Here is a 24,912-nt window from a genome sequence, read left to right on the forward strand (position 1 = left end):
ATTTGTATTATAATTGTTATGAAAATATCATCGAATCATGTGTTAGGTACATTTTATACATCGGCGCTAATATAGAGAACTCCGTGTAGTTGGGAGTGTAAGGCGAAGAAGAAACAGGGCCCTTCGGTTGTGTACTTACTCGAGCGGATACCACCGTGGGACTATAGTTTTACTATTTTGCGCCGATGTGTTTATTTATTTAGTTTATTCTGTTGCATACCGACTACTTGCAAATATCCCTGTCGGCTTCGCATCGGGTCCGTGTTCACCTGACACATGTACCAGCCCCGGTCTTCCTCGTGCACGTCCCTGATGTGCAGGTACCACGACCGGTGATCGTTGTACGACAGAGTCACTCTGAGATTTTGGGTAATCACATTGTGGTGAATAGACAAAATAGTCTGTGTGTCCACTCGAACCCATGCCACCTGCAAAGCGCACCACACAGTCAGATAACGTCATCCGGATATAAGTTCTACTACATTAAACCAAAACTTATATCAAATATTCTTGAGTAATAGGTTATGCGACCAGAGAAAATTTGTTTTTCAAGTTATCATCACAAATATTAACCTAGTCAAACTAGCATAGTTGTCCACGGAGGAAGTATATTTACAGTTTAATCGAGCTTGTTTGTAATCCTCCTTGCATGCGTTATATAGAAGCTTTACCACTAGATAAAGGAAACTTTTTGCAGGCCATCAGCAGCATAAAGAACGATGGCAAAAAAACCTTTTTTCGGGCCAATTGACGCTGATAGTAAGTGCATTTGTTAAGACTGTAATGGTCATAGTAAGACGTGAGGCTATGAAGAAAACGACAATAGTCAAGACACCATTTTAGAATGGAATTCAATCTATAATATACAGCTCAAAATATTATTGGTACATCGCCTAAGACAAAGAAACGTTCCACTCAGTTCGATAGTTAAAAAAATACACCCCGCATACAGATGAAAACGATACATTTTAATAAGGTACACAATTAGTACAATGTAAAACATAAATAACATTCAAATACTTGTAATTCGGTTTACTCCGCTGACAATTTATCAACGTTGAAGTGTATTACAACGTTTGCCTTTATTATCTTTAATAATCAAAACACAAACAAAACAAGGCCCCGCTGTTCACTTATTCTGTGATGTTTACAGAGGAAAATTTAATTATATTCCTATCGTCATGGCCAAGTGATAAATTGCCCGAAAAAACATGTCAAAAGTAATTAATAACCAGCTGTTATTAGGGCTCTCTATTTCACGTGAAATCAATATCCATTTTTTAAAAAAGCACGCGATTTAAAATTCACCGCTAATTTAAAACATATATAGGTAGCAATATAAGTTATTTTATTTTATTTTTGTTATAGGATAAAGACTAAACGCGTAGTCCCTTTCAATTTTTATTAATATTTAACTACTATGACAGAAGAGTATGCTTATTGGTATATTATCCATTGAAAAACAATTGTTTGCGAGCTTCCCCCGTTTATATTTTCTAAACCCGAGTTAAAGACGATTATCATTAAATTTTAAGCAATCAATAATAGTAATTATTAACAAACCGTACATTTGTATTTAAATAAATCACAATTCTCTCTGGTCGTCGACGTTAACAAATTAAACTCGAATCAATCACGCCGTCTTAAGTCTTACTTACCTTATACCCGCGAAGATTGTCGACGACACACGCCAACAGAGCATCCCGCCCCACGCTAACCGTCACGTTGGGTATAGGCTCGGCAAATCTGGGCATTGAATGTTCTGCAACATTGTGTAAAACAATAGTTCATTAGCATGTTATTACTTCAGTAATCATTTCGTTTAATTAATATACCTTTTGTTAATAGAGCCGTTAATGTAATCGGCTGAAGGATATAAATTCTAATAAAACCACAACCAATAGTGGCGGTATTACTTTTTTATTTATAATAAACATCAGTTAAGTAGGTTAGCTGAGTAAGGCTGTGGGTTGTGTACAACTCATACAATTTTAATACTTTTCCTATGTTAGAAAGGAATCTTAATTATGTTTTAAGTTTAAGTGACTGCTAAGTTATACCTAAGCCAGCGTGAAATATGTTTTTTAAATAGCGGCTAATTCATGTTAACTGGGTGTGCAATGAGTTATATTTGAATAATTAAAAAAATCCAACACTTTCAACATGCCGTTTTATTTGACTAAACTACGGAATAATTGTTAACTGCGTAACTTCCATTTGGTATTAACTCGGTGGCTAGAAGAGCACAATAAAGTATGTATTTATTAGTCATTACTACTTATTTTAATGTATCCGTTCCTTATATACTTAAGTGTTTTCTTTGTGGAGTCATGTCCACTTTATTAACGGTCATCCATACTAGGTATGTATTCAAGAGCTTTGTTTTTATAATCTCAGTAAATTAATAATACCGGTTATAAAACAATTGAAAATAATTTAATTGTTTTTAGAACATCGGTAGCTGTACAGGTTTTCATTCAAAACTAACTTAACTGCATTAAAAAAAAAATATATATATATATATATATATCAAATTCAGAGTAGATGTATTTTTAGAGTTAGTACTTATCTCGACAATTACACCAAAGTATAGTAGTAATTACTCGATGTTACACAATTAGAGTAGTAAACAGATGGGTGAAATTAAAAAACTTTTAATATTTTTAATCAAATTTTATAAGAGAAAAAATAATTCAAATAAAAAAGAAAAAATGCAATTTCATTTCTTCAACAAAAATCTATTTAAACGAAAAAAATTATTTTTGCTATTATGCAAAACTTTACTTCAGGAAGAACAAAAAAATGATATCATAAAATCTTTCTAAAATGTTTTTCCAAATGAATTTCATTTGTAAGCTATTTAAACTTTATAAATTGCTGATCTGAGGAATCGCACCAATAAAATTTTAAGTACAGATTAAAAGTACATTAATTGTTAAATTTAACAATGGAATTGTTTGTAAATATTATCTTAGTTTATTATAATTATGACATTAATGATTATTATTTTACGTTATTATTAAATACCACAAAAAATAAAAAGGGATTGTTTTAACTTGTAAGTAACGAATTCCAATACACCTAGTTAGTTGTCAATGGCATCAGCGCTTTTGGAAATTTCGATGCATAGTTGAGAAGGTATTGTTTTTATAGGTAATGATGTGTTTTTTTTTGTACGATATCTTCTGAGCCACTGAACTGATTTCTTCGTGTAGCAACTCTATAGCTCATAAATCGTACCTGTAAGGTACATTATTAGACCAACAATTTAAAAAGTTTATCTCTTCCCCTTTAATATTGAGAAAAACAACAAACAATGTACATATTTTTCAACTTAAGACTATGGCGCTCTATAACTATTTTTTTTAAAAATAGGTCCAAAATTTGTAAAGGATATTCTTAAGACTTAGTGCTGCGGATAAACATGACAACCCAAGTAAATATCTAAAAGATATAGACTTTTTTCTTTATTTCACTTTACCAAGCAAAGTTTTAGGGATTTAGATCTGAAAATTAGACCGAAGGTGGAATTAGAATGGGGCTACTATTCCATACACATTCTTTTTAAAAATCTGTAGCCAGACTTTTTTTTTTTTAAGGAAAACTCGAAAAATAGGGGAATATTACACATTGACCGAAGTCAGTTTCCAGTTGAAAATATTTTTATTACAATATTGTTAATAACGACGAATGGACAAATATGGCAATACATTTTTATAGACAGACGATCAGCCTTAATCGTATCTACCCTAATACAACAAATTAGTTTTTAAGAACATAATTATTATTATAAATAAAATGTTTTTTATCGATATTTTTATTTTTATTTGCGAACACTGGACCTCCCTTACTTAATCACTTACTTATAATACTTTCTTGCTGTGCCGGTTTATACTGTGCATGGTTTGGACTGTACTGGTTTGTACCTACTGCCCAGTGTCCACAGATTAGCATTGACCTTTTGTCGTTTTCGTTTGGGTCCATAACGACCCACAGCCCTATGGAAAGTTTAAGAATTAGAACTTCCTGGTTGTTAATCATATCGTCGACGCTGAGAAAGAATACAATAACGATGACCGACAGCAATAGGCGATGATTGTGACTATGATTATTATTATTGGAAAATTGCCGGAAACCGTGTTTCGAAAGTTGTGACCGACGTGTTAAAAGTTTCCAGCCAAGTACGGTCCATAAAAGTTGCTCTAATAATAAGGCGACACTAGATGATCGAACAAGAGGAATAGTATTATTATTATACATATACAATATACATAAATTGTATTGTCGAGTGTGTCGTTAAATTGCGGTCGTTATGTGCCGAGCTTAGAATATCGCTGAGTGCTCCGGACACGCCATATTACACTACATCACATAACGTTTCAACAAATTAAACCGTTTTATTATTTTCAATTAAACGTTCCCTCGCTCCATTTTTATTTTTTAAAGTTGGCAGTCCATCCGGCGACGTTACCCGACTACGATTATTTGCCGTTCAAATAAACTGTGCCTCTGAATACCAATTACCCGCGAGTGAATGAAATAATATCCACAACGACGGTTATAAGATTTTCTGAAGTAAAGTTTTAAAAAAATCAATACACCCAAACTACGCCTATAAAATCCGTGATGCGTTTTCTTTGAATTCGTTCGCTATATATTCATAATATGATGTTCGGGGGTGCACTGCCGGGGGTGGCAGACCAGTCAAGTTTTCAGCTGCAAAATATAATAACATAAATAACAATAGTCGTCAACTGAATCACGTCCGGATCGACGCCAACAGCTATATTGAACCACATTATTCACATAATATATTTACACACCATGTTCAAACTGATAAATTTACTAAACCCATAATATATAAGATTTATTCAACCATCGACAAGTATTTATTGAACAAAATCAATTTCTTGTAGATTTAACCTATAGACTTGTTGACTCGTTTCTAGTTTTACTAATAATAAGGATTTCAAAATGTATGCAATGGCTGTAATATTATTGTAACAATTATTTTATCTAAATTATTATTATTTTTTTTTTTTTTTAACAATTTCTCAATTTTGCTATCAATTTTATCTGTACTTTGAGTTTCTAAAATGGTAATTATCTACACGTTATGTTTGATCGTGACGCGACAACAAAAGAAAAATAACTTTATTTATGAAAAAGTGGAATCCCATTAAGTTTTATAAGGTACAAAGTAAACGCAGCTACAGATAAAATCGAAAGAAACGAGATGAAAAAGTTTAGCTTAGCGACTACATTATATTTCCACTGTTATGAGGTGTTTGATATAAAGAAACATCAAGCATGTTCTTTTGGCTGTCGTTGAAATATTGTATTAAAAACTTATTAAACTATCCTTGGCGATAATTTAATTCATTAATCAGGGGATGGGGTTGTTTTATTTTTATTATTAATTACTTTTTATACAACAAGATGTTTTTCGAGATTAATTTCCTACGCTGGGATTTCGCTTTGGCGAGTTTTTCCTTCTGTAGCTCTCGCCTATGATCTTGCCATCAACCTTCCTGTCGTTTGATACTTCCACCTATCCGCACAGTTTTCCTTAACTTTTTTCATTAAATTTTGCCCGGCAAACACCGGAAAATAAATCGTCAAAAGAAACCGGAGAAATGGCTTAATCCATCAGGCGGATGAGTTTTTGGGGAACTGCCCAGCCATAATATTTTTCCAGCACCGCAAAGACCAAACCATAATAATTATTGCGTGTAACCTTTGACGCGTAATGGTCGTTAACAGAGTTGCATTTTATTACACCAATCGCCAACATCGTTATAATCTATTTATACCATGTAATTATATAAACCCGTCTTAATCTGCATCATTGTAAAATATATTGATCCTAAAAAGAAACCTCATTATAAAAAATAGATGTAAGTATATAAAATATTGTTCGGTCAAAGTAAAACGCAATAACTATACACCCAAGTCTGCTGCAAAAAAATGACATCACAACCGCGACCAGTGTAGTATTTTCCACTAAGTCCTGTTTGTAACACTTAAGAGTCCCGATCGAGCCTCTCATATCTTTCTCGTTTTGGAATCTCATACCGGAAGATGATCACATGATTCATTTTCGTTTAGATTATGCTTATGTGACAAATACACGAGTTTAACGATGAAAAATACACAGTGATGTTGAGGACGGGAATTAGTAAAAAAAAAGGCAGCTGTTGACTACTTGATATTATATGCAGGGAACTGAGAATGTCATCTATCTAGTCACAACATATTATGGTTTATCTGTTTTATGGCCAGTTTTATAACATCAATTTAGAGTGTCGTAGAAGACCGAGCTCTATGGAGGTGAAGGACTAGGGTGGCCGACCTCATGTAGTTGGGAGTGTAAGGCGAGGATAAAGAAGAAGAAGAATTTAGAGTGTCGTCATTAAATTCTTACAAAATATAGAAACTACACGTCATAATATAATACATCGTCTTGCCATTGTCGTTTAATATAGCAGACACTGTGTAATGGTAGGCCATTGATGTATGAATTATAATATAAAATAATTATTTTATGCATAATAAAATTATGGCTAGGCATGGGAACCAGACCGATTATCATTTTGGCGATCATAGCTGGCAGGCTTATCGTCCAAGGCCTAAGAAAGGGATTGGGGTAGTACTTATAAATAATAACAATAAGTGTTTGTAGGAATGCATTCATGCCAAATGACTTGGATGCGCCAAGAATAACTAAAGGCGACGGGACAATATAAATGAAAAATGCCGAACCAAACGACAATGGATACTTACGACGGGTCAGGCAACGAGGATTAGATTTTTAACATGAAAAGGTATAACGAAGAAAAAATAACTGAAATCAATTGTCACCTGCTAAAGAGTCGACTGTTGTATATAAACAGTTTAGAAATGTATTTCGCCTATTTCTCGATAATTGATTTTATCAATAACATTGCGAGGTCGCGTTAGCTTGTAAAGTCGTTTCAGTTAACATAAGACATATCAGTTAACGTCCGTCAGATTTGATTTTGTCGTTAGCACCGGCCTTTCTACATTAACGGTTTCGGTATTTCGAACATTTCAATAATAATAAACGGTTTCGGTACTATCAATTGGATAATAATTATTATTAAAATATCATAAAAAACGTAATCCGGATTTATTTTTTTTTCGTACTAAAAAAAAACAATTTATACGTAGGTAGGTATAGAATATTATAAGGTATTAAATAATTTATCAATCACAGGCGATCCAATACGTCAACGGCACGGTAAATGCTGATAACCAAATGTGGCATCGGCGGCGGACGAGAAGCAACATCGAGATGCAAGGGTGTACTTGGAGAGAGAGAGAGGACTTGCCACCACACCGGTACATACGACAGGCGTGTCGGCGGTCATTAATCATCCATCGCGGCGGCGGTCTCATAGTTTTATCTTTTCTACACTGCCAACACACGGCCGTCAAAATTCGGAAAAAACTAATATAATATAATATATAAAATATCGACAGCCGGTGCCGGCAAACGGGAAAAATATTTTCATATAGAAACCCCAATGCGCCGTCAAAAGTGGCGTGTGTCATACTTACGCAGACCATAGGTCATTTTTTGTTTTAGGTAAACAACAACAACTTTATAACAAACTCGGCGACGAAGGTCATTGCCGAAATTTCAGCCAAAGCACGTGGCCCTTAATCGCAGAGTTATAATCTAAAGCGATGGACTAACAGCAGTATGTGACCACTCTAAAAGAATAAAAAGTCTTCACGGTACTCTATATATACACTGTCGTTAGCGTTGGAACGCGCCAAAAGCTACTATGCTTATTAGTAGCACTGGACGTTAAAAACGCATTTGACTCCGTACCAGGCATCACATGCTTCTACCCCGGTGTTAGCCTGCATGCCACCAGTGGACTTATTAACAAGAGAGATTAACAATAAGAGAGAGAGAGAGAGAGAGTTAAATTAGTGAGTGGCAGGAAAGGTGGAGCGCTTCACCTAAAAGTAGCTGAACTTGACGGATCTTGCTAACGCTGGTCCGATGGTTAGGGAGACCGAACCCAGTGGTCCAGTTTCACCTAACACAAGTGTTGACAGGTAATGGGTGCTTCCAAAGTACTTGTGGAGAAGGGGAGAAATAGCCCAGAGTCCACAATGTGTTTATTGTCAGGACCCGATGGATACTGTGGAGCATACAATGTTCAACTGCAATCATTGGGCCCATTGTAGGACAGAACTTCATCAACTTTTAAGAAGACCACCAAATCTGGAAGATATGGAGGATCTGCTGTGTGGTCCTAACGTGGAAGAGCTTCCAAAGGGAGCTATTCATGGGGGCCGCCTAATACAGGCGTCTGACTAAGTGCGGACAGCATTCGTCAGCATGGTGGGCACAATTATGAATACGAAAGCAAAAGACGGAAGAGAACGGGAGCAACTCCTTAGAGATATTACAGGTAAAAGATATATGTATCATTATCAAAATTTTGTCGGTACTTCTTAGAATAATTATTAATAATAATTAATAAATGTTTTAAATAAAAAATAAACACATTGTATAAATATCATTTATCGACAAAACTTTTTTTTTCCTTTTAATTATACAAATTATATTATACTATTAGTGTTGTACAACATTAGTAAATATATTAATTTATGACATAATTATCAATGATATTTAAAACCTTAGATATTATATGCCCGTCTCTACCGATGACTAACGATAATAATATTTTTTTATTCCAATATTTAGTCGTTCAAATCTTTGCGAATAACATCATAAAATTATTTTACACTAAAATATAATATATCATAAAAATAGTCGTGTAGAGACTAAATACACATAATAACGTCTGGAAACTTGTAAAAAACTTTTCTTTTTTTGGTTGGGAGGAGTTGTGGCCTGATGAATGGCGTTCAAACTAAAAACTGTGGAGAAAGCGTTCACGCAGATACAATACTAAAGATTACAATATTAAAATAACTTTAGTTGGGCAACCTCATATAAAATGTTTAACCATATTTGTTTTTAAACGCTATCAAAAGTCAGTTACGAACTGATAACATATTCTGGCAACTTCGAAAAAAACCTGAATATATTTCTTTCACATCTTTGTTAAGTATACAAAAAAATCAAAAACTATTTTGTTACACAACGTTTCACAATATTTCCAACAGTTACTTTTTTCATTTCACTGAGGAGCGTTGGAAAATATTAGGCCTTTTGTCCAAAATACCTGGTTTATTTTTAAAGCAACTATGAAAAAACATAATTTTAAAACCTTTACAGCTTTGGATCGAAGCGAAAAACACTAAAAATAATAATTAACTAATCCCGAATGAGCTTTTCTTTTACATCAGCAACAAAAAACCGCGTTAAATTTAATGACAATTATTTTTTTATCGATTTTTACAAAAGAAGATAAAGTTTTAAAAACTGGAAAATGAACGACCTAGTGTAGGATTTTTTTAGCAACAATAACTATTATAACAATTGATAAGCTAGCTTTGGGTTTTTTATAGCAAATCTTTTGTTAAAAAGACAGATAACGACCTGAATAGAGTTTTCGCTACAAAAAAAGAGATGTTGAGTAATGAGCTAATTTCACAAAGACCATTTGACTGTGCAGAACGTTAAAATAACAAGCTGCATACACGCCTACAGTGTAATAGAGCATATATGTATAAGAACAGCAAGTTTAAGTTATGTCATAGTCCTATCATTGCGATGTTGTCCTGGTTCGATACAACACATTCCATTTTTTATACTATGTACAACAATTTTTATCTTTCCATACTTCTAATGTGCCATTGCTCTTTATAAGTGGTTGACTATTTAAAGCACAGCCGAATTGTACTCAACATTGCTGTTGTCGTTAAGTGCAATTATGAAAAATAAAAGCTAGTTTTTTCAATAGTTTAAATAATTGTAATATTCTAGATAAACAAATAACCGTAATCAACTATATACCATCGTCGCTAGAGCCGACAAGTTCACAACAAAGTTTTCTATAAACAAATTAAACATACTTAATCTAAAATAATTATTTTGCGTACAACACCAGTTCTGGGTTAACTACTGTTGTAAGACGTATAATTCGGAGTCGCTTAACCGACGATATACATATATATATATCCAATCTTTATAAAATGTAGACGATCATTAGTGTATCCCGGATGTGATACTCGAGAACAAGTGCTAAAAAGCCAGATAAAAAGCCGTTTAAAAGTCAGTCGTGCATTGAAATGCGATTATATAGTAGACTTATATTTTTTCAAGAAAAAGAAAAAAACGAAATGTGAAACGCGAATTGCCTATAGTCGGTTGTTCATGAAAATGACTACTAACGGGAGACCGCCATAATATGTCTATATCACAGTTATTGTTTTTTTCGACGATTCTATTCAAATCTATTACTGTGTTATCACCGCCGAACTTGGCTTATCAAAGATTCTAATGTGTTATCACTACTGAATTAGCCAATTTATAGTACATTAGAGGCGATTTTCCACATTTTTTATTTAATTGTTCTTCCCTTACATCTAACAGGATCTTTATTTCTAATTTCCTAGCAGTCCATGGTATTCCTAATCCTGATCCTATTTATAGCCAAAATTTCCGTTTAGTTTCAATTATCTCCGATGTTATATATTTTTTTCTAAGCGCTGGTTGCACCATTTAGTTCACTTTTCATTTTGTAAATTTATTTATTTTCACTACTTTGTATATTTATTACCCTAATTGTTAACTTTGTTATTTATAAATATAATTATAAAAAAAAAAAAAAAAATTAAAAAAATTTGAGATAACATTTTAATATTTATCTTGGAAAAGTAACGTAGCATATTTATTTTCCATAAAATCATAAGCAACATGCTGCATCCATGATTGAAATATAAAAGCATATTGCACATATACTCCTTGTTCAACAAATATTCGATGCTAAAACAAATATTTCAGCGTAAAGCTATAGCCAAACGAAATCAAATATATAAGTACACGGCAAAATATTTAATAATAGTAAAATTGATATCCCCTTACGCTGCCATTTTATTTCTGAAGATAACAATTATTCGAGACGATGCGCAATAACATGTATATTTCAACCAGGCCCCGGACACTGATAAAAATATTAACACGGGGAAGATACGCCTTATAATACAAAAACGCGGCGGCCATCTTTTTAAAGCTAGACCACTATAATGCTATATCTTTACATTATTATTATTTGTTGTGTATAGTCATAACGTATAATTCTAAATAGTGTTTACAAATTGGTCTTCACTTTTTCAACCATGGCTTCATCCCAGGTCGGGACATACATAATATTTCAACCCGTATGCGCGTTCCATACATTGAGTTCAGTAGGTTTCTGTGTCTTGATAACGTATTAAGGAGACGGCGGTGATGATTTTGTCGACCACGGCGGGTCAAACACAATACTTACTACGGTTAGGGCTGGCCATAAAATAGAATTGTGCACGTGTTTATGTATATATATATTTATATTGTTATTATACGGGACAAGTGTAAACTCACGGTAATCCGCGAACACAGTTAGCGGTATTAAAAGCCCGGGCGGACAGTTTTAGACGTCAGCCGGGAATACCGGAGGGGGCCCGTTACCGCCAACCCGACCCTCCCCATGAAGGGTCGCCCTCTGCGGGGCCAGACGCTGATTTATCACTAGCCACTCTTTAACAACCCTTGACAAAACTTGAGCATAAATTACACCACCGCCGCCGCCACGCTAACAATATATAACATATATATATATATATATATATAGAGAGAGAGAGAATTGCCAACGGTTCATGGAGTTGTTCGAATTCGGATTGATATACAAACGGATTGAAACTACAATACAGTCGTTGTTGTCCCAGACCAAAGTATAAAGTATGTATATATATATTTTACAATGTAAAAACGTCTCAAAGTTGAGTATAAATTTACAATGATGCCTAAAACACAATCAAAACTTCCCGTCTGTCCGCCGCCACAATTTACATGTAACGAAAACCATGACTTTCAACCGGTTGCCGATATTTGTTAAGTTTTGGACGATTATATAAACAATTTTCGATTTTACTGGAATTTGCTGGTTTTAAACTTAAACGATTAATTAATATTATCTTTTGTCAAATTAATTAGTAAAACAAAAATAAAAAACAATTTATAGAACTAAAAATATACGTCATGTATTCATTTTATGCTTAGCGATAGAATCGATGCACTTATATTCCACCGTTATCGCTGCTATACAGTTGTTTGGAAAAAATGAATTTTTTTATTTTTATTAACATGGACCAACTGCTGCTATTTTATGGTATAAAAAAATTTTTAGCACAGCCTATTGCAATAATTGTGTCACGGCAGCATGGTGCCGTCACGAGTTTATACACAAGCAAAACATTATACTCATATTATGTCGGTTCCAAATAAGTTTTTAAACGCCTTTTTTCGATAGGTACTTTTTTATTTATACATATATTTTTTTTAATATAAATTCTCCATTGTTATTTATACAACTTTCTCACTTTCGTATCAGTTTCCCATAAAGGACTTACATACAGCGTTACACTTAGTAAATCTACTATTTTTTTTTTAGCACCACATTGTTGTTAATAACTTTTTAATAGAAAAGTCTAAACCGTTTTTAATTGCATTTCGTGTATACTCAGCACCGGCCGTTATCACGTTGTAACACCCGAATTAAAGCACGTGCGATATCTTTCTCGTGCCTGTATCAGACAATTTAACGTAAGACACGTTAACAAAGTAAAACAAAAAAAGCGTTATTAAAAAATGCTTTTGGCGCGAAATTATAAATAATAAATTTGACTTATTAATCGACTCGTAACACGTTCGTGTCGTGTAGGGCAACAAAAAACCCAGTGAAATTTGTGCGTTATGATAGTACAAGCCAAAATATTATCATCCTTATTACGTTGCCCGAATACAACATGACCTTATACATACGCAAGTAGCGCCTCAATGAAATATTTTTATCGCGTTATGTTTCTGCCTTGTTTCGCCCAAAACCTAAGCGTGTAACCATATACCTTACTGTACAGTACCAATAGATATAACATACCTTGTATCTATATATATAAATATATCTCCTCGGCCAATCTGCCGATGGAATTACACCTCAGCCACCGTCTTCTGCGTTCGTAATCTCTCCTTCATATAAGTATATACATATATAGAATACACCCTCTATACAGTATTGGACTGTACGTGACTATTCGCCGTCGTTACATTGTTGTTGGTTAGGCTGCAGCCAAACCTCTATTGTGCGCACCGAGTGTAATACCTATATATATATATTGCAGCACCTCCCCCGCCATCCCCCACCACCACATACCTGCCCAGCACGGCTGTTCAACGGCGGCGCTACGTGTTAAATTATTACTTAATTAAGCCGTTATCTCCGAAAGGTAGTTATAGTGGCCGAACGAAGATATTCATTGGGCTCAAGGGTCGGAAACGGAAGGATCGACTTAAGTCTTGAGGGACCCCGCGCTCGGGGTGTGTGACGGTTGCGCGGCGGCGGCGGCTGTGGACGGGGGCACGCTGCACAGGTAAAATATACGAGCACCCCTCCCTTCGGCGCGCCAGCCTGACCGCCCCCCCCCACCCTTCGTCCGAGCGTTACTAGATTTATCGTGTTTTAAGTTCTTCACCCCGCGTCCTCCGTCCCACGCGTGCTACATTCGTCCGGTCTTCCGCGCTTTCCGCCGCCGTCTTAAGAGTGTTATTATGTCGCTCGGAGCCAACGTGTCCCGCACCCCCGCTCTTCCGAACCGTCTTTTCGGTTCCTTACCCCCTAGGATGGGCGGTTGACCGTGAAATTACAAAAACTCATTTGTCCGCACCCCACCAAAAGAAGCTTGCACATTATATAACAACAATGCGCACCGAAAATACACACCGCAGTGTGAATGCCGCACGAAAAGTCGGACGGTGTAAAAACGTTTTTAATTTTGTTCAACGTCGCCAATAATGTAATGCCACACGCGGTCATCTTTAAGTCGATATAATGTTAACCGACCGGTAGTTGAACAGATTAAATAAAACCAGATGGTACACTTAATTGTAAAACAATCGATTTTAAAATAACGATTTTTGATTGGTTTAAACTCAATGTGGTAGGACCAAATTATAGTGCCGAAAATATTGTTTACACCACCATTTACAACTATAACGTAAACTGATAAGAAATATTGATAACAAGTAATTGACTAACGAGGGTTGATGGTGATAGCATTACAGATGTTTGATACAATGTCTTTGGCCACACTGTATAACAGACGGATTATTATTTTCATAATATTTTGGTCACACCGATTTGAGATTATTAAAGTTTATTTACATTTTTTTTTATTTTTAGAGTTTACTATATGGTTTTATTTAAGCTGTGGTAGTAGGGTGACACATTATCATGTTAATTACATATTTTATCTGATAAATTAATGTTATCTAATACCAATATATACACTTAAAACCTAAATTATAGTGTTTTTAATAAATCTAAGACAACGCAATAAATACAACTAATTTTCTCTACTAGTCGTCCACTAAACATCATCAACAGTATTACTACTCGGACCAACACAATTGTTTAATCTAATTGAATATAACCCGAGGCCTCTGGTCTAAACGGAGGCCATAGACGAGTGTCTTTTATAGCTTATCGTGCCTGATGTTAAAGCTACCTCTTAACCTTTATAATGTTATTGTTTTTAAAATTAAATAATTTAATTTCGGTACAAAACTTTTTGAATTTTATCAATAGGTACTCGGCAACGTAAGTCTTACGAATTGTAGTATTACCAATCTAGGGATATTTGTTTGCTCCATAATCAGTTAATATAATACCTTCAATACACAATTTCGTCCTAGCCAATCGTTTGGCCTTATACATGTGCAGGCTTGCGCATTATTTCCCTAGGGAATGAATTTGACGGTCTTTCGACTATGTAAGTAATAATTCCTCCTCGGGCCGGATTTAATACCAACTTTGCTTTTACAAATATGTAGTTGTTCGTTACCTATTTACTCACATTTTAAGTTCTTTAGCCAACGAGAACTTCATAGTTATCAAAAAGTTTTTTAACACATATATTTAAACTTTTAAGTCGGTAATATAACGTCAATGACAAAACCTAAGCCAATTTCTGAACTTCGTCTATTACTTAAATTTCTCGGAGAAATTTTAATAAGCAAGTTTACAATTATATTGAAGTCCAACTCACAGATACAAATTACAGTATACAATTTTTAAAAAAGCTATCAAATCTATGTTCTTTTATTAAACGGTTGTACAAAATACACCCTGTATATACTATACTGTACCATCACGTTTAATAAAACTGCGTAATGTTTAACTTTTAAATAATTATAGAACCTTACCGTGGTCACCTTGGCTGACAGAGTTGGCAATTTGGTCAGCATCTTTAGACGATTGAGACTGAGCAAGGGCTCCATCTGAAACGATAATTAAACAAATAAGTCAATACGACAAATTTTAAATTCTTTTATCGTATATATTATTGATTAGTAAAATAGGCAATATGTTTGTATGTATGTCAGTATGTAGGAGAGACAAAAAATATAAAGCGTTATACAAATTCCTTACAAACATTAAAGGAAGTATAAAAATATACAAGAATCCGATCAGCTCAACAGGCGTCATTTAAATACTGAAACGAGTACATTTTTTTTCACATTTAGTCATCTCTGAACAACTGTCAATATCGAAAAAAATATCTCCAACTTCTGTATAGTAAGTAAAGCTAGCTATTATTGTTTGTAAAGAAAAAGAACACATTTATATAAAATATTATTTTCAGGGATTGTTTTTCCGAGCTTTTGTTAGTTGTATTCATATAAGTATTATTATTATGTATATTATCTAAATATATATATATATATATATATATATAGATGCGAAAGTTTATAAAGGGGTCTTCGATGGAAAGTCGACGAGTTTCTATAGCTGTAAACCTTAGGAAAATTTAATAAGGAAAGGGCATCCGCCGTGCTCTGTTGCAATAAGCTCTGCTTGCCGTCACCATTGCGCTGTTGCTTCCTTAGCGTGTGTAGTTTTTTTTCTTTATTCTTTTGTTCATTCGATTTTTATTTTTCATTCGTTTTTTCGAATCGTTTATTGCTCCGTGCGCGTGCCTATGATATAAATATATATATATGTGTACTACACATAATATGTATATGTATCCCATAAGATAAGATCTCTACAATGCGCACATAATTTTCTAACAATGTATATATAAATATATATTATATAGTTGGAGAAAGACACTATAATATGTATATTGTACCTACACGCGATACTGAACTTTTTATACCGATGATAAAATTTACAATCATCATAGTATGAAATATTAGACCTTATTTTTTTTTTCATCAGTTAGAAAAACAAAATGCTATATAAAACAGGTATTCAGTGATGCTATCGATTATGGCACGTATGTTGAATATCAGTTACAGCTGAAAATTCTTCGTTTTTAACGACCAGCCGACTTAAATTAGTGTTTAAAAGTTAGGGTGGGAGGGGAAGTGCGCGCAAGCAAAAATAATACTACACTCTACCTTTCTTCCTGGCCTAAACTTGAAACGTCAATAACTTCAAAAATAGTTATTCAAAACTGATTGTCTTCCAGTCATTTTTAGTGCATTATTCTAAATTAAAAAGTTAACGAAATGTATGCGTCACCGTTTAAGTTTGAAAAGTCGCTATCAAAACGACTAAATTGGGAGGGGGAAATTAAGATAACATTGTATAAAAACATTATGAAAAAAACAATTTTTTTTTTAACTAAACCCTATGAGATATTGAGTGGTTCGCCATGAAAATAATCATCCTGTATAAGAATATAGAGAAAGAGAAATAGTAGTTCTTGCAGAGTTGTCACAGCAGAGTCACATCTGTTTGGGCGTGCGACGAACATGATGTACAGTTTATATTGCATTTGAGCATAAAAAATAAGAACGGGCGACATTCCGGGCAGAGGACCGTTGGTGCGATTCGTTTTTTGAGAAATTATTAAAAAGTATAAAAATCCCATAAGAGGACCCGGCCGTTTAATAGTCCAGCAGCAGCGGCACCGGTGTGCGGCTGATACGTGGTAACGGCCGTTTTATGGAAATACACTAGGCGAAGAAATAAAACGCTATAAATCTTCGGATGATAACACCGTCGGTTTGGTCGCTATTGATACAATACGGTCTGCCCGTTATCCTCTTTTAACACAAAGCCGGCACACCGCAAAACTGGGCCAAAGCTCCTTATCGGCCGTACGGGCAATACGGCAATCATCCGCAGTCTGAAAATTATTATTATTATTATCATCATGCAAGTGTGTATATAATGGATATATGTATATTATAGTATTACACAATATACAAGTATATCTGTCTTACAATACAACAATAGGACACGGTGATATTCGCCAAACGCAGCCAAGTCTTCCGAACAAAACGCTCTTCTTGTATTTTGGTCATAATGTACAAGCCCTTATCAAACGTTGTCTCCGATAGGCCCCTTCGGAATTTTGCCCAGCAACAAGAATACCAAATTAATATTGACCATTGACAACGATGAAAACGTTAAAATATATTAAGTCTCCTGAACTGTATGATCTATAACCATAGATATATAAAATAAATTGTCGAGTGTACGTGCCGCCAATAGGGATATTTGAAGTTATCATTTTCCGCCATATATGTGGGAATTAGAACTTCATTACATGGAAATATGTTTACAGCAATTGCAAGTTGATAGTTCATAAGATATAGCTGATAATACAAAAACACAGATATATATATTATTTAAAACACACAGTTAGCAATCTAGTTTATTATATATATATATATATATATATATATTATAATATATGCCTATAACAAATAATATGATTTTATTATCGCACCCCATCAGTCGACGGATAATCAGTTACGGGGATGACATTTTGGCTTAAGCGCGGTGTCTTTTCAGTAAATGTGTTTTTTTTGGGGGAATTATTTAATTAAACTGTTACAACCCATTTTCATATTTACACAGTAAGGCAAAAACATATTCTACTAATGTTTTGTAATTTCATAAGCCTTCTAGGAATTTATTATTATTTCTTTTAGTTAAACCATTTGATATAGAATTATTTGTATTTACAAGTTACTATACTTCTAAAAGCAATTAAAAAAATTATTATTATTATTATTATAATTCAAACATTTTGTAAGTAACAATTTTTGAAATGAAAATAGTTTAATGTCATACAAATTATTCCAAAACACTTGCACTAGATAATTTAAAGGTTTTAAACCGATAAAAAATATTCTAAAATAACAAAAAAATGTTGCCTGTAAAATGTTTCATTAAAATAATAATATTGTTTTTCCCATAAGAAATCTGAATATATATTTATAAAAGTCATATGTACACTTATATAAATAACGTACACATTTTCTCTTTAGAATAATTTTTTATGCTCGTTCAAAAGTTCTCGAGTTCCTTTCTTGTTTCGATGTAAAGCTAAGAGTGTATTATTTTTTTTTTTTTTTACATTTTATCGTTAAGTCTAATAAAAAAACTAAAGCATTTGTACTCGATAACATCACAATTGGCCTTTGGCGATTCGCGAAAGCAAGAGTTATTAGTTAACTATATACATTAAAAACATAGCAACACTAGCAATACATAAATGGTTTAAAAGTTCAAACAAAAAGCACTCAAGTATTGTAGTAATAACTATTTTTCGAAATTTTATCAAGAAAATCCATAACCTCAAAATGTAGTCCACACACACATTTATGGCAGTTGTTAAATAATTGTTCACTCTATAAGTATTTTGATAAAGCTATATACGTTATTATTATTTTTTTACTTATTAATTAATTACTTTATAGCAACACGATTCGAGATAATGAAGTTACTGCTAATTAATAGCCACTCAGCTGAGAGTAGCTAACACATAATAAAATAAAATTGTATTATTTATGAATACCAATCTTTCTCTTTAAACGCATTTGTGTACCATTTTTGCATACTTCGTGCGCCTTCTAATTACAAACTTCTCTCTTACCATTAATATTATTATATATACATTCGATTTAATGCTATAAAATGAGATTTTTGTCGGGTTAACATAATATAATAAATAACTATGGTATATAATAGTTAAACATGTGTAATCAGGAATTACTCTAAATAGATTGGATAAACAGACGGTCTATGACCATTAGATTAATGAGTAAGAGTTATATACAGCATACGCTTGTAAATATTCGATAAAAATATACCTATGTATATCCAGTTTAAACATTATGATGCAACGCAAATAATTAATAACACAGTTTTCTCTGATCATTTTTTATTATAATATCGATATTTAAAGAACTGATCAAGTATGTTGTCCAAACAAAAAACCTAGTTATTTTCTCAGCTCCACGGTAAAACATTTAATCATTGATATGTTATCTATTGTCACTTATATATTGTCTCTTAGCTCTTATAATTTATTTCTTATCTCTAATCTCTAATATCCGTGTTAATAAATAATATACGAGTACGACCCTCGACTTGTGTCAGAATAAAACGATAATATAATATACAATTATGTGTTTTCATTTAGCAGAAAATACACGTTTTATTACAGTCAACAACAGACTCAACTCTGAGGGTGACTCCTACACTGAATATTTTTATTACAAAGAAGTACATTATATAACAGTTTCAAATGAATAATATCAAAGTAAACTTTACAATTGGCCTTTACCTAATTTATTTCGTTAGCTTTCTATCATAAAATGTATATGCATTGTGTTCTATATAAGAGTTTCATTGCATAACTCGATATACCTACTTATTACTAAAATTATGGAACCTTCCAGAAAATTTCAAATGATTAATATTGTCGTAAAGTCTTATATGAATGTAATAACTACTTGGAGTTAATAAACGACAAAGCAATTTATTAATTTGAAGAATCTAATCGATTTGATTACACTAAGCCATTTCGTGGAAATTTACTTGGAATTATTTATACAGGAATAAATGAATGTAGGAGTCAACATTTTCGTGAATGTTATTATTTATTAAATCATACTCGAGAAAAACACAAAAGACATTTTTACCGAACATAATTTTTTAACTTTACAACTCACATCGTTTGTATCATAATACCACAGCTTGACCACTCATAGAAATTTAATAAAAACAATAATAGTATAATAACGTCATTATTTTATAAAAAAAAAAGTTTTATTATTTTTTCCTTTATTTGTGTTTACTTTCAAGAATATTCAAAGAAAATATCAAACAACAATGGTCATCGATAAAGTTCTTTTAATTTCGTTTTTGCTCAACGAAACTTCTATTGTTATCTTTTCAATACGAAAACAATCTATTTTGCTTATAATTTTGCTTTTCCGAAACTTCTCTCGGTTCGAGCATTGGAAATACGGCGAAAAAACGCTTAATAAGATAAACATAAATGTTTAAACGATAACTCCGAAGTGTTTAGCTTTTAAATACTTTTATTTGCCTACCTAACAAATCCTATTATGATTATTATTTCTATGGGCTAGGTTTTTAGTAATATTATAAATTACTGTTTCTCAACCCTAACCCGGTGGGTTGCCGTTTTCTGTCCGACCATTATTTTATGCAATTGCTATCCATTCCACTTAATATTAATTATTACAACTCGTCGATAGCTTAGGCACTCGATAGCTGCTGTAAATTACGATTAATTATTATACTACACTATTGTATAAATTCAAAATTGTCTATTAAAAGCACCGTTTTTGAACGGGTAAAATTCGAATTCCTCTCGTCCGGCCACCTTGTGGCGCGGCACGCCGGTACAGGCTAAGTGTTTCTTTTGTCGTTGATTCCATTAACCGTTTATGAAACATTTATATAAACAGTATACATTATACACTGCCGGATTTTATATTAAGACACGGCGCACAATAGATACAACGCCGATCGGTGCTCTCTTTTTCTAAAAATCTTCACTGTATTATGTATGCGCATCTCTTCATGTCTGTTTGCTATTATAATCCGCAGTACACAACGACTATATAATATGCTTTCACGCGCATCACATAGACAGTAGTCACCACCGCGGCGTGGCTCTATATAATATGTAAAGAGGATATGTATATAAGCGTAGTTTACACACACCTTGGCGAGTGTAAGGAGTATAATATACCTACCTTGCCGTGTGTCGAAGAGAAGAAGTATCCCTAGTGTTCGGCCAGGACGGATTGTAAAGCGCAAGGAGGTAATAATGTGATCGAATGAGTGTATAATAATAATAGTAATAATATTATATTATGTGAGCGCGCTTGGAGTGTATACATTATTATTATATATTTCCGCCCAAACCGTGTACTGCATAATACATACATTATGAGCGTCTGTGGCCTAATGGAACACACGCGCACCCCCCCCCCCCCCCGGTACAGCTTCTGCCTACGGTTCGCGGTCGACGGGGTTCTAAAGCAAAAAATAAATAAAAAAACCTCTGTATAATAACGTGTGTTACCGATGAAACACCATTCGTCAATCGACCAAAAAAAAAACCGACCTAGGACGAGACGACAAGCCGACAACCAACGGTGAACGGACCAGACGGCACAACGTGACCAGAAATCTGTCGGGGTGGTGTTTCTAAAAAGCTTATACTCAGGCCGGGCCTGAGAGAGGAGGTGCCGGGCAAGCCGATAGAAATCTGAATTCTTCGCCGGCTAATGTACTTAGCTTGAGTGCACTTGGCGCGCGCAAAGTATATAAAATATAATGTAAACTTGCCTGCAGTGTGCCGACTGCCGATGCATATACTACCTACACACGGGTGTAAAATAAAATACAATAATCAGCTTCTTATACTACAACATAGACACAACGGTTAGAGCGACGGTGTTTGATTTTTACCTATCAGGGCGGTTGTTATTCAGGCAAAGTCTTTACAGGGGCCACACTTTGTCGCACTTGATTTTAGACAAGAAAAAATTGAAAAGAATATTAATCTAACGGGCAGCGCCTCTATTAACGGAAATACTGCCGACTTAGCCGGTTCGCAAAACCCAATAGTATTACGCAATAAAGACATCCTAAGGCATATGAACCATAATCATCCCTCAAAGCTGAAAACGAATACCGTCAATAACTTGTCATCTAAATTAAATAGTCAAAAGTGTACTTGAGAGTGGAACAGAAGTCGCTTATACAGTGATGTATTGATAGTTTTCGGAAATCCTGTAGGTACATGTATTACACCCGAGTTCACTTAATCCACTCGAACCGTTTAACGAGATAATTTTATAGTATTTAAGTAATACGACCGTAATATTATAATGTCCTAAACTTATACCTGAGTCAGCGGCGCAAGCGGCTTTAAGTTTTCATAACATAATTATATTTTAATTAAAATCGAACGAGAAAATGGTTACCGAGAAAGTCATTAAATACAAGACACTATTTTCCCTCGAATTTTGAGTATTTAATTATTTTTTTAACGACTCTGGATTGGATAATTTTTCATTTTCGTGCATTATATTCTATTATGTGACGGTATGTTTATAATTGTACCGAGTTAATTAAATTAGCAAACAGGAAAAATTTTAATAGCCAGAAAACCCCAACGAAATTTGATCACTGGCATACTATGGTAATGAATAATTATTTGGAGAGCATAACAAAATCGTTATCGTCGACGAGACAAAGGAAAAATCCAAAATAGTTATTATACATATGGGAAAAAAATAAAGAAAGTTTTTGTTGCACTAACCTACTGTATTGCGTTTTCTATGAAAACATATACATATATATATATAGTTACGGTTTTTATTATTATATTTTTGGCAACAACTCTGTTTCGATCCCTCTATTTTAGGGGTATGAATAATTCTCGGGGGAAAAAAATACTGCATTTTTCTCACGTTTAAAACTTAAATTGCACACAACACAGACACCCAATAGCGTTTTTTAACTGACAACAGGCTTGGAAAATCTCAATTTGTCGCTTAAGCAGAGCTCAAAAACGGACAAGCCATACTTAGAAACGGTTTGGTCTGGAGTCTGGACTCGTGGGCCGATTATCAATTTTTTATCTAATTCCCCGCTATAATAATAAAAGTATAAAAAATGGACGTCGGCCGTGTTGATCCGGACAATAGAATGTAGTGGATGAATTGATACGACTAACGAGAATTGATGACTAAGATAGTGGTTTCCTCATAAAATAAAGAACAATTTGACCTTTTGCACTCCCCCCCCCCCGACGAAATTCTCTTAACGCCTTTACACGATGATTTATTCCGGCCACGGTCTAGCGAGATTAGGGGAAAAAGGGCATTTCATTAGTTAATAGGTTTGTGGGATTCGTTTGTTTTTTTCCCCAGATCTTTTTTCGACTGGGGACCGATTCGGCAAAGGCACGAGAAGTAATAATTCCCTTGCTGAGTTTTACTGGTTTTGTTGTGTGCGTGTGTGTGTGTGTGTGTGTAAAACGCACTATACGTCTTTATAATATTTATAAGCTGTTTTACATTACCCCATAATGTAGTAGACAAAACGGGTTTGAATATTTAACAAGCAAGCGGATCCTACGCCGAATAATAAAAACATATAAATTAAACGACTCGCAAAGCGATAAATTGGAAAGACGAGAAGCCATATTATCTAAGTAGACGCCATAGTAATTTTAAAGAACTACCCGAACACGGGGCTTGCAATATTAATGCTAGATAATAATAGTATGGTGTAATCGTAAAAAGTCCTTGTCGCTCGCGTTGCAATGAATTTGCTTTGTATTACCTATTTTAAACGCAGTTGACGTTTTTCTCATTTATAAGAAATAGATACCGCAGACTAGATGAAAACATATAGCTCACTCGGCCGAAAACGAAGGGAATTAAAAAAAAAACAATTTTTCCTTTTTTTCTTTATTATATTGAATATTTACATCCATACAAATATGCACAACAGTAAATTAGTAAACAGTAACAAGTGAATAATATAACATGAAGTAGTAGTATGCTTAGTCATAAAATCAGCCGACCCGTTACACGAAAAGTAATACTATATCCATTGTTAACCAAACCCATTAGACCACCAAAATTTAATCATGGTGTTATTTTACATAATAAACATTTGTTTGGCGTTGAATCACTTTATCTGAGCTATTATGAGAACGGAATAGTTAAGAAGTTTTAATATGCCTATTTAAAAAAATGTATAAAAAGAACAGAAATGATTTTGCTGGCTATAAAAACAACATTAATACATTAAAACGATTGTTTGAATTGGTTCACTAAAATCAAAACTACTAAAAAACAATTTTTACTGCGATTAGAACAACACTCCTTGGCTGGAAATAACGAACGCGGCGTTGTCGAGCGACGGCCATCTGGGATGGTTTTAAAATAATATTATCAGTCGCCAACTAGAATGGTTTTATCAAGGGATTCTTACAAGACCATTAGAAAACATTATCGATATCTATTTTGCCTATCTGAAGCACATTACCCTAAGTGGATGTTACGCACAAAGGAGATGCTCTAAAAGCTTTTCTCAATACCCGAACGGATTCATCACAAATTGTTTGTTACCGTGCAGAGACCATTTCCAAAATGTAGAGTTAGGAAGTGTACACTATTATTATATTGCACTCTTTGCGGTTAAAAATTCCGCTTCCACGTAAATTCCTGAACGATTCGAAAGTAATAGTATTATTTTATTACACAAAAGAATAATTTTTTTTTTAACAGTAAGATCCCATTATCGGTAACTCGATTGCAGCGCCATAAAAAAAAAGTTATAAATACAAAATATGTACAAACTCATTTTTTTTATATATACAGAGTGTGTCATTTCGAAAAGTAAA

At 33.7% G+C, this 24,912-nt stretch overlaps 1 protein-coding gene across 2 annotated transcripts in view; it reads right to left on the minus strand.

Annotated features, from left to right (window-relative positions):
• Positions 1–24,912, minus strand: part of LOC126838529 (lachesin-like) — a 64,175-nt gene that overhangs the window by 12,805 nt on the left and 26,458 nt on the right. For both annotated transcript variants that reach the window (XM_050573028.1, XM_050573027.1), the window contains exons 3-5: positions 15,410–15,484; positions 1,659–1,762; positions 221–428 (exon numbers count right to left, since the gene is read on the minus strand). In XM_050573028.1, coding sequence (XP_050428985.1) covers positions 221–428; positions 1,659–1,762; positions 15,410–15,484 — 387 coding nt within the window. The remainder of the gene's footprint in view (positions 1–220; positions 429–1,658; positions 1,763–15,409; positions 15,485–24,912) is intronic.

This window comes from Adelges cooleyi, unplaced genomic scaffold (assembly GCF_023614345.1).
Source record: "Adelges cooleyi isolate 19-005CV unplaced genomic scaffold, UGA_ACOO_1.1 ACOO_flye_CR_arks_rails_tigmint_CR_PRNA_30, whole genome shotgun sequence".
NCBI classification, from domain to species: Eukaryota; Metazoa; Arthropoda; class Insecta; order Hemiptera; family Adelgidae; genus Adelges; species Adelges cooleyi.